The 14,091-nt window shown below is 37.6% G+C and overlaps 1 protein-coding gene across 1 annotated transcript in view; it reads right to left on the bottom strand.

The window, feature by feature from the left end:
- PDE1A (phosphodiesterase 1A) overlaps positions 1-13,760 on the bottom strand; it is a 311,354-nt gene extending 297,594 nt beyond the window's left edge. The window contains exons 1-2 of the mRNA XM_088022094.1: positions 13,708-13,760; positions 11,585-11,695 (exon numbers count right to left, since the gene is read on the bottom strand). Coding sequence (XP_087878220.1) covers positions 11,585-11,695; positions 13,708-13,760 — 164 coding nt within the window. The remainder of the gene's footprint in view (positions 1-11,584; positions 11,696-13,707) is intronic.
- Positions 13,761-14,091: the final 331 nt, after the last annotated feature.

Below are 14,091 nucleotides of genomic sequence, written 5' to 3'. Positions count from 1 at the left end.
AAACTTATACTGGAGTGATTCAGATAATAGAAGACATATGTAGGTAAGGAGGAACAAGATGGAAAATCGCTTTCTCCTTTTTCTTTGTGGTTGCAAAGATGAGGCCTAGAAGAGTGGAAACTGGGCCTTCCCATGCCCTGCATGACCTGTTGTCAGGGCAACAGGATGTGTGGGGAATCCTGGCCTTCCCAGTGCCTGTTGCCAGGGTAACAGGATATGAACCGTCTTTCCTTATGCAACCATGCAGTTTCCCTGCCTTATTCTATGTTTCTCTTCTATTTGGTGGGAAATTATATTTGTTCATGAAACCTAACAGCAACACACTTCAACACAGAGCCCACTGAGAAAGCATGTATTGGAAGAAATATTGTAAGTAGGGACATGCAGTTGATATTGTTGCTGGTGGAAATAAGTGGAAGATAATTTTATTGAACTGATTTTCTGAAAATTGCTTTTTATTTTCATAATCTTTTGATTGGATCAAAGAAGTAAATGAAAGGAGATGATGAGAGAGGGAAAAAAAGGCAGAGTGGTAGTAGGAAAAAAATCTCTGAAAGCCAGAGAAGAATTATCTGAAAAATGTAGAAGCTAAGAGCTTGATTTTGGGTGTATATCAGTTGACTCTTTTTGTGCAACAAACCATCTTGCAACTAGTGGCCAAAAATAATAAACATTTATTATTTCCTTATGACTTTGAGGAAGTTATATAGTCCCAGATGACTTCACTCACATATCTGGTGGTTAATGGTTTGGCTGGTCTAAGGGGGACTCAGCTGGAATGGTTTATATCTGCTTCACATGCTTGTCCTCCAGTAGGTTTGACCAGACTTCTTCCCATGCTGGTATGAGAGTTCCAAAGAGTAGCAAAAGAGAATAAACTCCAATGCATAAGCCCTTTCCAAACCTTTACTTGTGTCACATTTGCTAAGACCCCATTGCCCAAAGCAAGTGGAATGGCCAAGTTCAGAGTCAATATGGGAAGGATTACCCAAGAGTGGATATTGGAAGTCACAAATTGGGCCATTTTACAACAGTGAACAACAACATGAAAGAATTTCTGGGAAATAGAAAGCTCTTTGGAAAACCTGAGATATCAAGGTAGAAATTTGCTGGAGGATGAAATATCAAGAGGGTCACACTTCCAAAGACACTTTTTCAGTTGGTACCAATAGGAGGTACTTGAGATTTTGAGAGCTCTAAAAATTTGAGAGGAGTTCCTTAATAACCATCTCCAAATGCAGTCTAAAAATGGGTGAGAAAAATGCTGTGTGCCTTTACATAGTTTATGTTCTCTGTCAGAAATAAAGCAGAATAAACACCATTTAGATGATATTTCTAAAATAAAAGAAGAAAAGATTCGGCTCACTCTACTTCAGGAAAGGGCTTTATTGTATGCATAAAATTCTTTAGAACAAAAAGAAGCAGCATAGCAGGAATTAAATACCTAGTTTTAATCAGTAGAACCCCTGGCTTTATTCTTACTGGTAAATAAAAGCTTCAGGGACAGACACCCAGGTGTCTCTACTGTGCAGGACTTTGTTTTTTTTTTTTTTTTCTGTTGTTTGGGATACCAAAGACCAAATAAATTAAAATAATTTTGTAGTATCTGAAGGGGCAAGAGGATTTAGGATAAGTCAAATTCCTTTAAAATACTAGATAGGATCCTTGTTAAAATAAGTTGATTAAAGGGGTAATAGTAGTGCATGTCTAGGAGAAGGAAAGAAATAGAACCAGGGAGTTTCTGACATCTAAAGCACATGCCAAAAGATAACTCCCCTTGGAGTATGCAAAACTAGGCAAACAGATGGCAGGATTGTGGAAAAATCAAAACAAGAGAATAGTTTTTAATTCCTAAAATGTCAGGTTTTATAGTGAGTCCTTATAGTGAGTATTAAATGAAATAATCTAAGTCAGTGTTTATTGGAAAAGAAAGATATGGGCCTAGGAATCTGGCCTTCCTCTTACTACCTGGGAAACATTGGTCAAGTCATTTAATGTCTTTGAGGCTCAGTTTTCACATCAGAAAAAAATGGGATAATTGTGCTGAACCACACAGATCAAAAGAAAAATCTTTTAGAAATTATAAAGCACAAAAATTATAAAATATGGTTACCACTATGATTCAATTATGAGTTTAAGCTAACTAAAAAATATGATTGATGCACAAGTTGTTCAGTGTTTTATCTTGCTCCAAATGCCGTTTATTTTTAAACATGTCTTAGGAAGTTCACATTTAAGCAGACCAGAGTCAGCATACTATTACTTTTTTTTTAAAGATTGTATTTATTTATTTTTGAGAGAAAGAGAGAGAAAGAGCACGAGCCAGGGAAGGGAGAGGGAGAAGCAGATTGCTCACTGAGCAGGGAGCCTGCCAGAGCACCGCTTGATCCCAGGACTCTGGGATCATGACCTGAGCTGAAGGCAAACATTTAACTAACCGAGCCACCCAGGCGCCCCTGCATACTAATACTTTTCTAATAAGAAGTCTATTTTTATTTTCTTCTAAGTTATCAAGTACCTGATTCATGTACAAAATTCCAAGAATCCTTTGACCTTCCACTCTTATGCAGAGCTTAATTAGGTTGACCTCTGTTTTCTTGCCCTCTGGACACTATACTTAGGACTTTACTCTTTTTTCACAACTAATTATAAGCGAATTTGAGTAGCTATAAACATCAAAGTTTTACCTAGCAGAAATTACCTGCATTGAGCATTTTCTGGGCCTATTTAATAGAAGTGTGTGTTTTAAAATATTTTATAAAATATAAAATAAAATACAAACTCTTCAAACAATTTTAAGAAAGTGTAGCTTAAAAGGAGAAACCAGAAGGGACATAATGTTTCATTTATATGTCTCCCATGACCTATTACCACTTTTATGTCCTTCCTTAACAAGAAATAGTTATTCATGCCTAATACTTGCTCAGACCAGATATTTGGAATACTGTGATTCTCACGAGCCTTTAACATTATCATCTGTTTAATGATGTTAGTGAACAGTTCCCTTCATATCCAAAAAGGCTTACAGCACAGACCTTTCAGATGGGAATCAGACTTGCTCAAATATTTACATTTGATTAGCTGATTGAAATATGTTAGAATAAGGGACAAAATCTAATAATATAATGGTAATTTGGTATTTTCTAAAATGCATCAGTAAAAGGAAGGACTATGGGACATGACAGTAATTACTTGGAAGTCAGCTCCTTTGTGAACCAGGTCTAGACTGGGATAAGGAAAGACCTCAAGAATGATTTTCAAGCCAGAGCGACTCAGGAAATTAGACTAGCCCTGGGTTATACATGATTATAGAGCCCTAAAAACCACCCTGAGACTACCACAAGATGCTGAGTTAAGGGTGCTGAATGCGTCAAGGCAATTCTTCTATCAGTAAAAGTCAAGGGTCAGCCCACTTCTCTTCGTCAGCTCTCTCTCCTGACAGGCCCCTCACTCCTGCCCCAAGGAAATGTAAATCCTTGAGTAGAAAAACCTGGGAACCTTGATGAACGCACTTCCACTGACCTAAGAGAAGGTCTTCCTTTCTCATCTTGACAACTCAACTCTCTCCACTGATTCTGATAAGAAAATTACTTGGAAAAAAAAAAAAACAGAATTCTGCATTTTCATATAACAGTAGCAATAATAATGATAACAGCTAGAATTTCTTGAATTCTGGACATTGTTCTAAGAAGTTCATAAGATTTATTCATTTAATTTTCTCAATACCCATGAGCTAGGTAATGATACATTCCTAGTTTACAGATACAAAAACTAAGGTATCGAAAAATCAAAACTTGGAGAAAATCATATAGCTGTTAACTAGCAGAGTTGATATACATATAAGAATAGATAAAATTATGGAAATTCCAATAATTACAATGTTTTAAAAGATTACTGTATGCCAGGTACTGTGCTGTATTTCTTATATACATTATTTTATTCAATTTTCACTACCTTTATTTGGACAATATCCAGATTCCCTGAGCCTAATCCTTCCCTTTTAAGTGGAAGGACCTTCAACTGGAAAAGCCTTCCAGGCCACCCTTTGCCACTTTTCACATTCTTTCACAACGGAGGAGGAGGAACATTTGGTTGGGGAATTGTGGATAAAGAATTACACCTAGGGGTGCAAATTATCCTTTTCAGAGGGTGAGAAAAGGATATTCTGCATGTAGAAAGCATAGTCTCATCTGTTAGAGGCCATGAGGCACACGTAGGAGGGCAGATTTTGCCACTGCTGAGGAGGTTTGCCGTTTGGGTGGATAAACTGAATTCAAGGGTGTTCTGGCTCATTTAGCTGCAAAATCTTATCCTCCAACAGAAATTTAGTCTGCAATAAAGCTAACATTTTGATCTCCGTCAGCTGGACTCCTAAATCTATCCCTCACTTACTCCTAAACTTGGATTAGAGATATCATTCATTAGCCCCACCCCACCCCACCCCAAGATCTCATGAGGTAGGTATCAATTTTTGTCTATGTCTCAGCTGAAAAGTCACCTTCTAAGATAAATCATTCCTATCCAAAGTACCTTCCCAAGTAACTCTTGATCACATCACCTGGTGCATTTTCTTTAGGTCACTTCTTACTCTACATTAACTTATGTTTTTATTGTTTTTGGTATTTGTTTCCTCTACTAAAATAAGTTCCTGTGCCTAAACTTGTGCCTGATATAGCACACAATCAGTGGGTATTTATTAAATGAGTGAATGAATGAATAGAATAATTGATTTTTACAAATAAGGAAAGTGAAGTTTAGAAAAGTTAAGAGATTTTCCATGATCACAGAGCTAAAGAACAGATGGTATGAGAAAATACCTGACTGATTCCAGAGTTCAGGTTTTTAATCTTTAAGGTATTTTACCTTAACCATATCTATTCTATAAATATAATATTATATAAGGACTGAAATTTATATTAAGATTATATTTATAAACCAGAATAGATTTTGCGAGGTGGCTTCCTTTAGATTTATGACTAAAGAACAATTTTTAGACTTATTTTTCTGAAAAGCCATCAAAACCATCAGCAATGTGAGACTAAAGACTGAGATTTATCAACAATTTCCAAAAAAGAACATTGATATTTTCCTTGATATCTGAAATGAATCTACTACAAGCTCTCAATATCAGAGCTTGGTAAGAAAATTGGTGGTTGAGGCATGTAAACCAGGGTTAAATGGAAGACAGTTATTTAATGCCTAAAGATAAAGAGTATCTACTCCACTTCTCCACAGAGTGGCTGAGACTGACTCCACCTCTGGGCATCCTGTCTGTATGAGAATGTGTGTGTTGGGGGCAATGGTGGTGGAGAGGGTAAGAATATAAAAATGGTCATGTTGAGGCACCTGGGTGGCTCAGTCATTAAGCGTCTGCCTTCAGCTCAGGTCATGATCCCAGGGTCCTGGGATCGAGCCCCGCATCGGCCTCCCTGCTCCGCGGGGAGCCTGCTTCTCCCTCTCCCTCTGCCCCTGCTGGTGTGCCCTCTTCTCGCTGTGTTTCTCTCTCTGTCAAATAAGTAAATAAAATCTTTTTTAAAAAAAATGGTCATGTTGATTAAACACTCTGGTACTCTGTTACGGAAGGAATGTATTTAGTTTCTTGCTGCTGCATCAGATTTACCACAAACTTAGTACTTGAAACACCATAAATGAATTATCTCCAGTTCTGTAGGTCAAAAGTCTGATGCAAGTTTCACTGCACTAAAATCAAGGTTTTGGCAGAGCTGCATGCTTTTTTGGAGGGTTTAGAGAAGAATCTGCTTCTTGCCTTTGCAAGCTTCTAGAGGTTGCCCACATACCTTGCCTCCTAGCCCATTTCCTCTATTTTCAACATGGACAAAGACGAAGTTGAGTCTTTCTCACATCAGAGCACTCTGACCTCTTCTGCCTCCCTCTTCTACTTTTTAAGAACCTTTGTGATTACATTGGGCCCACCTGGATAATCCAGGTTAATCTCCATATTTCAAGGTCAGCTGATTAGCAACCTTAATTCCATCTGCTACCTTAATTCCCCTTTGACATGTAAGGCAGTATCTTCACAGATTCTAGGGATGAGGACATGGACATTTCTGGGAGGCCACGGGTCTGCCTACCACAAAGCCCATGGGCAAAGTTTTAAGGATCTGCATCCTTCTCTGTGATCTTTCTAGGTAACCATTCTGATTATGTCTTCTTTTTTGAATTGAAAGTAAGATGAATAAGAGCCTTAGAGGGGCACCCGGGTGGCCCAGTCGGTTAAACATCTGCCTTCGGCTCAGGTCCTGATCTCAGGGTCCTGGGATCGAGCCCCGCATAGAGCTCCTCACTCAGCAGGGAGGCTGCTTCTCCCTCTGCCTCCTGACCCTCTCTCTGCCCTGCCTCCATCCCACGTGTGCGCGCTCTCTCTCTCAAATAAATGAATAAAATCTTTAAAAAGAGAGAGAGAGAGAGATTTAGAGCTAGGCAGGTCTGTATTTAAATGTAAGTTTCAGCAGCTACTAGCTGTTTAAAAACTTAGGATACTTACTTTTTGACAAATCATTGGAAAAGTAAATGAGAATACAGATATGTTATATTTGGAAAGTTCTGACAACCAGTAGATGATGAGCACATATTACTTCTTTCCATCTTCTCCATCCCTATTCTATCTGTGACTCTATCTCCACCCCTCTGACCTGACTTTAGGCCCTATTTTGGCAGTCTAACTGATTCTCTAATTTTGAAGTTAGAACCACTATAAGAGTCTGAATTTTATTCATTCATTGATTGATGTGTAAAGGATTTATTGCATGATCTCTATGTGCCAGGTACTGTACCAGGTGCTAGAGATCCAAAAGCAAACACAATGAACATGATTCTTGCCCTCAGGAACTTGTGGCCCAGAGTGAAGGTAGATTTCGTTATGAAAAGGGAAGTCCAGTTACTTTATGAGCCAAATATAGGAAACTAACCCAGTATGGAGGGTCAAGAAGGATTTCCTTTGCAAGTGAAATTTAAGAAGAGATCTTTGAACATTACTTAATAGTGTCCCTATTAGGATTTTGAGTAGGATATTCCTTCCTGACAAAGGAATTTCCCAGGCTCTGGAGGGCATTTATCCTGCCTGGACCCTGCAGCCCACTGAGTACAGAAACACCCTCAGGCACTGCAAGAACCAGAAACATCCCCACACATCTCTAAAAGCATCACAGGGAACAAGAGCAGCCCTGGCTGAGAGAGAAGAAACGTAGTAAGAGAGAACAAAATGAGCAAAGGCAGATAGGCAGTAAGCAGTATTTCTTTGGTGCGACCTTGACCCTGATTGGGAGGGGGCCACAGAGGAAGAGGCACGAGAGGAGGCTCCAAATGTTGAGCAGGTACAGGGACACCCTGCGAAGGATGCTGAACTTTGAAAGGAGGGTACTAGAAGGCAGGACAGTAGAAGGATCAGATTTGCTCATCTATAATGCTGCTTCATCCTAAAGTATGATTCCAGTTTGGGACTATGGTGCTAATAGCTCCTGTTATTTCACCTGTTTTTGCCAATTTTTATTCTAAATATGTATTTCTGCTACATTTTCTTGGTGATGAGGGTTTGGGTACTGCCTCTGAGAGCTGCTCAACACACTGTCCTCTTCAATAACAATTACTTTAAATTTGTTATAAGGTTATTATACATTTCTTCCTTTCTCCTTCACTTTCTGCTTCTCTATATTTTATTCTTCCATTACTGATCATCACCACCAATCAGAGGAAAAAAGAAAAAAGAAACTTAAGTCTTTCAACTGTTGCACTCACAATTCTAGATCTTAATATCTGGACATTTGTCTAGATATGGAGAGAGAGGCAGGTAAGCATCTATACGTGTAAAATTAATTCTCATATATTAAGTTAGTTTCCAACAGTAAAATTCTCATAGGTTCTAGTCCTACATTTCCTACATTTATAAAAATTGAAAGAACTGGCAATAAGTACTATGAAGTAGTGAGTCTCAGATTTTTGTCTATATTTTATAGTTTTGAGCAGTTTAAATTTTCCTCCATTCTGTTGAACAACTGAATAAGATAACACTCTGATTTAGTTTTTGCTATAATGCTGTGTTCACTGGACTTTCTACTTGACCACAGTATTCTGGAAATGCTGTCACCCCTTAGATCAAACTCTTAGAACAGTGGCATTGACTGGAAAGAGCAGCACCAACGTTTTAAAATATGTTTGTTTTTGTTTTTTTTTTTTTAATCCACAGCTGTGGAGCAATTTTTTCATTTAAAAAAAAAAAAACAGTACCATGACACAGAAAAAAAGAATTATTTCTAAACCTGGAAAAAAAACCCTGCATAAATGAAAACACATACAACTTTCTTCAAGGGAATCAATAAACTTAACAATCTTAGCAAAGATTAGAGTTAGAAAAATTTCCTTAGTATGTAGGAAGTAATATAGGTCCCAGAGTCACAGAAAACTTCTGAACCAGAAATTTCATTAGGTGTTGAGATGGCAGAAGAACTAGGAAGTGTTTTCCAGATCCTAAACAATTGATAACTTATGTACAAGTATATGATTCTTTTTAAATGTCGTTTACGAAGGGTATGGTGCCATAGTCATTTGCTAACATTTCCACCATCATGGATGATGAGTTATAGTGTATAATCTAAGTTGTCATATTGAGAGACAAATTAGTGGTAGAAGATGGATTAAAGAAAGCTAAAGAATAAAGCTATAACTGTAAAATAAAGTTAACAGAATAAAGCATGCAAGTCTATGTCAGGAATCAGAAGAGGAAAGTGTTTCACCCTTGTTTCCACAAAGTAATAAGAGATTTCTTGGCACATCACTGAATATGGTGTCTCAATTAAATATTATATGAAGGAGATTTAAAAGAAACTCAATGAAAAAAAATCAACAAAATGGTGGAGAATAACTGATACTTTAATTTCATTTACCGATGTTTTCACATGTGTTACAAAATTTAAAAGCTATTTGTATGGACTCAAAAAAGTGATTTAAAATGTTATGCTATATGATATTCCTTATAAAATGTTTTCTGTAAATATCTACCTATTGTAGCTCATGTTTACATATTTAAAGTATAGTTGAATAAACTTTATTTTACTTTAACCTTTGTCTTTATTTTTGTTTAACCTCAAAAATGTATGTACTATAAACCTACTTAAAAACAGAATGTCCTATTGAAATGAATCAGTGGATTCGTGAAGTTAGATACAGTAAAAGTAAAAAAAATTACTTTCCAAATATCTAAAGTTCTTCATTGAGTCTTCTTCAACAAACCAAGAAAATTATTGCAAAATTGTTTGATAGCTTTCATGGGTAGCATAATTTTAATTGCCAACACTTAAAAAGTGAAATTCTAGCAGCAGAGATTTTGATAAGCTAAAAACTCTGTTTGAGTCAATATTACATTTTAAATAGGCAAGACAATTCCAGCAATGGAATAAGGAGACCTTCATATCACTGCTGTGAATGCAGACTACACAAAAGACCATAATTAAACAATTTAGTTGTCATTAGTCATGCAGATTTTAGATTTAGAGCTTCTTATTTTGAATTCTAAACCTAGAATACTGGAAATGTCTTAAGTCAAAGTACAAGTAATAGTACCAAAACACAAATTCCTTCTTTCTTTGATGCAAAGGCAATCAGTCATTTCAATCAAGTCTAGTAATAATGATTATTTTTTTAAAAACTAGTTGCAGTAATTTTTTTCCCTAAATGGTCATTCAGTGGCTCTATGTGGACACTCACCAAATTTACTTAGTACATACATGTGTTATTATATCCTACATCAACATTGAATATCAAGTCTCGAAGGTCTACTGTTGAATGACTGTCACTTTCTACTGAAATAAAATGAGATCGATCTTTGAGATCAATTTATAAAGTGAATGTCAGATAACTTCACTCTAAAATGTTAGGTAAACAGAAAGTCACTTTTCCAAATTTCTTAAAGACATATGCACAAATTCACTATCACAAATACATACATTTAAGTAACTACATATATTCATACATTTAAGTAACTACAGGAAAATAAAACAAAACAAACAAGCAAAAAACATCCTGTCCTGATAAAGGGAAGAAAATCTAAAACAGGTTGTAATATGACCTATAATTTTTCCGGTACAGATGTTCATCCACTAATTAGGTTGGGACACAAATCATCTGGTGACTGCCAATGTTTAATTTTCATCTATGCTAATTAACTTTGTAAGCTGCTATCTGCTTTTATAGGATTATTTGTTTCCCTAAGAGAGCAAAGTCACCAAAAAACTCTAATTTTAAGTCTTCAAAGGATCTTAAAAACATATTTCTCTAATTCATTCAAATGATGTAAGATGGCTTCCTTTTTTAAAAGTTATTCTCTGTTAAATGTTGTTTGCATTATTAGTGTGCTCTTATACCAGGGTACTGTAATGCCATGTATTACTTGAAGTGTAAGAAAACATACAGAGAATGCTATTTAAATAGCTAGATATTACTAAATGCATTCAAATGGAGGAAAGTAGAAAGAATTTTTCCTCTAAACAAAGTTTGACATAATTTTTCTTTTAAAAAATCATATATCAAAACAGTGACATTAAATTTACTCAGATGTTGCATTGTATATAATAGTATGTAAATGCAGCCTTAGAACTATGAATCCTAGAAAACCTCTATTTTGCATAGCATAGGACTCCTTCAGCTATTATTATAGAAAAGCAATATATTTTCATTTGAGATCTGCAAATATGTTAGGCAATTGCAATGGCCTGTAAATATTCATTTTGCACATTTTTATTGAAATGTTAAAGCTGATTTTTAAATTATGATATTAAAATAAAGCATGTAAACATAGGGTTCTGGTGAACTAAACAGAACTTAGTAGCATACACAACAAAAAACTTAAATGTTTAAATAGCAAGGTAATAGCAATGCAATTAAAGTTTGACTCAGGTACTTACATTTCATGCTTGACATAAGCACATCTCTTGACCCATCTTAGCAAGGTCTATTTTATACCATGAGCTATTCTGTACTCTCAGAAGACATGAATTGGTTAATTTAAAGCTAAAATTCTCCAAGAAGTTTGGAATGGTACTAGTGTTTTTACCACATTTTTTCTTAAATAAATAACAACTAAGACAAAGAATAAGCACAATGGAGTACAAATATTTAGTATCACATTAATCCTGCCCTTGCTTTTTCAAAAAATCTAATCACAGAGAAATAACTACCAGTAGTTATCTTTCTATTTTTCCGAAGGAAATTTTATTTCTGCAAATATCCTGGGAAGCATCTTTCCTAGTTATATTTCTGCATATCTAAATCACATATCTAAAGAATACATGTAGAATGTATAAAAGAAGCCATGTGTTATTAACAGTGAAGTGACTTCTCAGGGAGTTACCTTATTTTATGTTAAACATACAGGTGCAAAAAAGATTACCCATCCTTCAAGCAAGTTGTTAGCTGAGAGTGACACATTTCATTTTCTAAGAGAAAATCTTTCTAAAGGAAACACTAGTCCACAAATTCAGATAGTATGAACAATTAGTCATGCTAATAGTCAAATTCTGGGTGGGGTGGGGTGGGGGATAAAAACACAGAACCAAGCAAAGAGCTTACTCACATTCCTTTCAGGCGTTGCCACATTTTTTCAGTGTGTTCTCCTATGAGATACTTAAAAGTGGTGTTTTCCAATTCTTCAATTTCTGTAGCAGTTGACCCCATGATGATACTCCTAGGGCAATATAGTTACAGTCAGTTTCAGCAGCTAGAACAAGCATTCCTCAGTCCCCTACAAATCTCAGTTATACAGTAGCATCTTTTGTCTATCAAAATATTACAGATTTACAAAGCTGAGGGCAGCTTCTGTCAGAATTGCTATTGACTTTGACAGGCATATCCACTGCTCTCATCACCCGCCCTCCCCCCCGCCCCAAGCAGACAGCTGTATAAACAGATCCTCTGACCTCACGGGAACAATCCTCACATGTGAGCCTGCTACTGTACTACTGACCGACTGAGCGCTCCAGCTCTCCCCAAAAGCAGCTCATCTGTTACTGTTCGGTGCCCTGAAGCACATCAGAATTCCTACAGTTTACAAGATCTATTATGCACAAGAGAAACGTGAATGACTTTAGCACACCAGAAGAAGCTGAATTCCTCTCTACCAATGGAAGGAGGGCAGGACGTAATTAAGAAAGCAGATGGTAGGAACCAGTGTCAGCAGCACCACCCTGAGAAAAAAGTGCCTGTTTTAAATGCCAAGGTTTTTGTCTCTTAATTGATCTGGGACCAACAGTTAAAGATATATCATGCTCTAACAATGAAAGCAACAAATATTAATGACAACAATGAGGAAATAACACATAGAGCCATACAGAAGGCAGACCACAGAGCTCCACAGGTTGTTATTGAAAGACTGTACATCAATGATGCTGTAATCATGCTTATTCACCTTCTCCTAGCAACTCCACACAGTAGGTAACCGCCAATTTAACCAGAAGAAAACACGGCAGCTGCACACAGCCTGTTCCGTGAATCCTTTGGGGATTAAAAGATAAATAAAATGAAACTAGTGTGGATGCTTGTGTGTGTGTGTTTAAGGAAAGGGAGTGTGTGAAGGTGGGGGGAAGAAGAAAGGGAGCGAGGGAGAGAAATTGATGCTGTGCCGCTTGTGCATTTTAGAAGAAAAATGAGAGAAAATGAACATAAAAGGAATCAGAACTGAGTCATCTGCCAAGCTCCCAACACATGGTGAGCTTTCTTTGAAACAAGCACAGACCTTGAGTATGAGCTCCATAACAGCTATTGCTATCTGCAAGCTGCTAAGAAAAATACACTTAAAAGCAGTATCTCTTCTTGCTTGTTTTGAAACCCACATGTAGTTTTATTCCTCCCTGCAAGAAACCTTGTTTGTTACCTTGAAGTTTAAGATAGAGATATTCATAGGTAGTAGAGAGATGATAATATCTTATATTTATTGAGTACTTACCATGTGTTAGTACTGACTAGTACCTAACGGTTTACCTTTTAAAAATTCTTACAAAGAGCCCGTGAAGTAGGTAACATTCCCATTTAACAGTTGAGGAAACTGAGAAACAGAGATATTTCCCAGATTTAAAGCCAGTCCTTCATTTTTGTTTTGTTTTGTTTTTAAAGATTTATTTATTTATTAGAGAAAGAGAGAAGTGGGGGGGGGCAGAGGGAGAGGAAGAGAGAGAATCTCAAGCTGACTCCCCCCTGAGGGGGGAGCCCGATGCAGGGCTTGATCCAAAGACCCTGAGATCAGGACCTGAGCAGAAATCAAGAGTGGGAGGCTCAGCCAACTGAGCCACCCAGGCACCCCTAAAGCCAGTCTTTTAAAACGGGCTCTATGATTTTACTGACAAAGTCTTCCAATATGAGGTTACTTTGAGTGTCTAAACACGGAATGCATCTAGTGGTCAAAATCATAATATATATATGTAAAAAGCATCTTTGCAAAATTTTATAGAAAGTGCCTTCTGATTGACAAATTAGAAGAGGTGAGCTTTTCTGCACTATTGAGGCACAGTCGATACAGGTGTTGTTCTGGGTTCCCATAAAACCAGGAAACTTCCACAGTGTCAGAGCCCTTGATGTCCTGCAGATAAAGGAGCAGGATGCCCTCACATTCCTTGCAGCGGGAACCTACTTGGCACCAACCTGGCCCCAACGCTGACTTCCAAACCAAACCGTCACCTACAAAAGGGAGAGTGATGCCATTACCTCATAAATCTGAAGAGGACCTGGGAGAAGCTACCGCAGGCAGCTCGTGCCATTGTTGCCGTTGAAAAGCCGGCTGCCGTGGGTACCATGCCCTCCAGGAGCAGTGGCCAGTGCGCTGTGCTCAAGTTTGCTGCTCCCACTGGAGCCACTCCTAATGCTGGCCGCGCGACCCTGGAACCTTATCTAAGCAGATGGAGGCAGCCTTCTGGGAGCCGCAGCTTCCCGCGGTTACTGATCCTGGGGCTGACCCCCCGCCTCTCCAGAGGTGTCTTAGTTAACCCGCCCACCCCGGGTCTGCTCCATGTGGTCACTGCCACCCCCGAGCAACAAGGGAGCTCGTTCAGTGGCTCTGACGTGGGGGAGGGGCGCCGGCCGGTGGCACCA

The sequence above is a fragment of the Eumetopias jubatus genome, unplaced genomic scaffold, assembly GCF_037043125.1.
Source record: "Eumetopias jubatus isolate StellerSeaLion01/CBP00866 unplaced genomic scaffold, mEumJub1_p1.0 scaffold_3, whole genome shotgun sequence".
NCBI classification, from domain to species: domain Eukaryota; kingdom Metazoa; phylum Chordata; class Mammalia; order Carnivora; family Otariidae; genus Eumetopias; species Eumetopias jubatus.
Note: the sequence above shows the minus strand (reverse complement) of the source record. Positions and strands in the feature narration are given on the sequence as shown.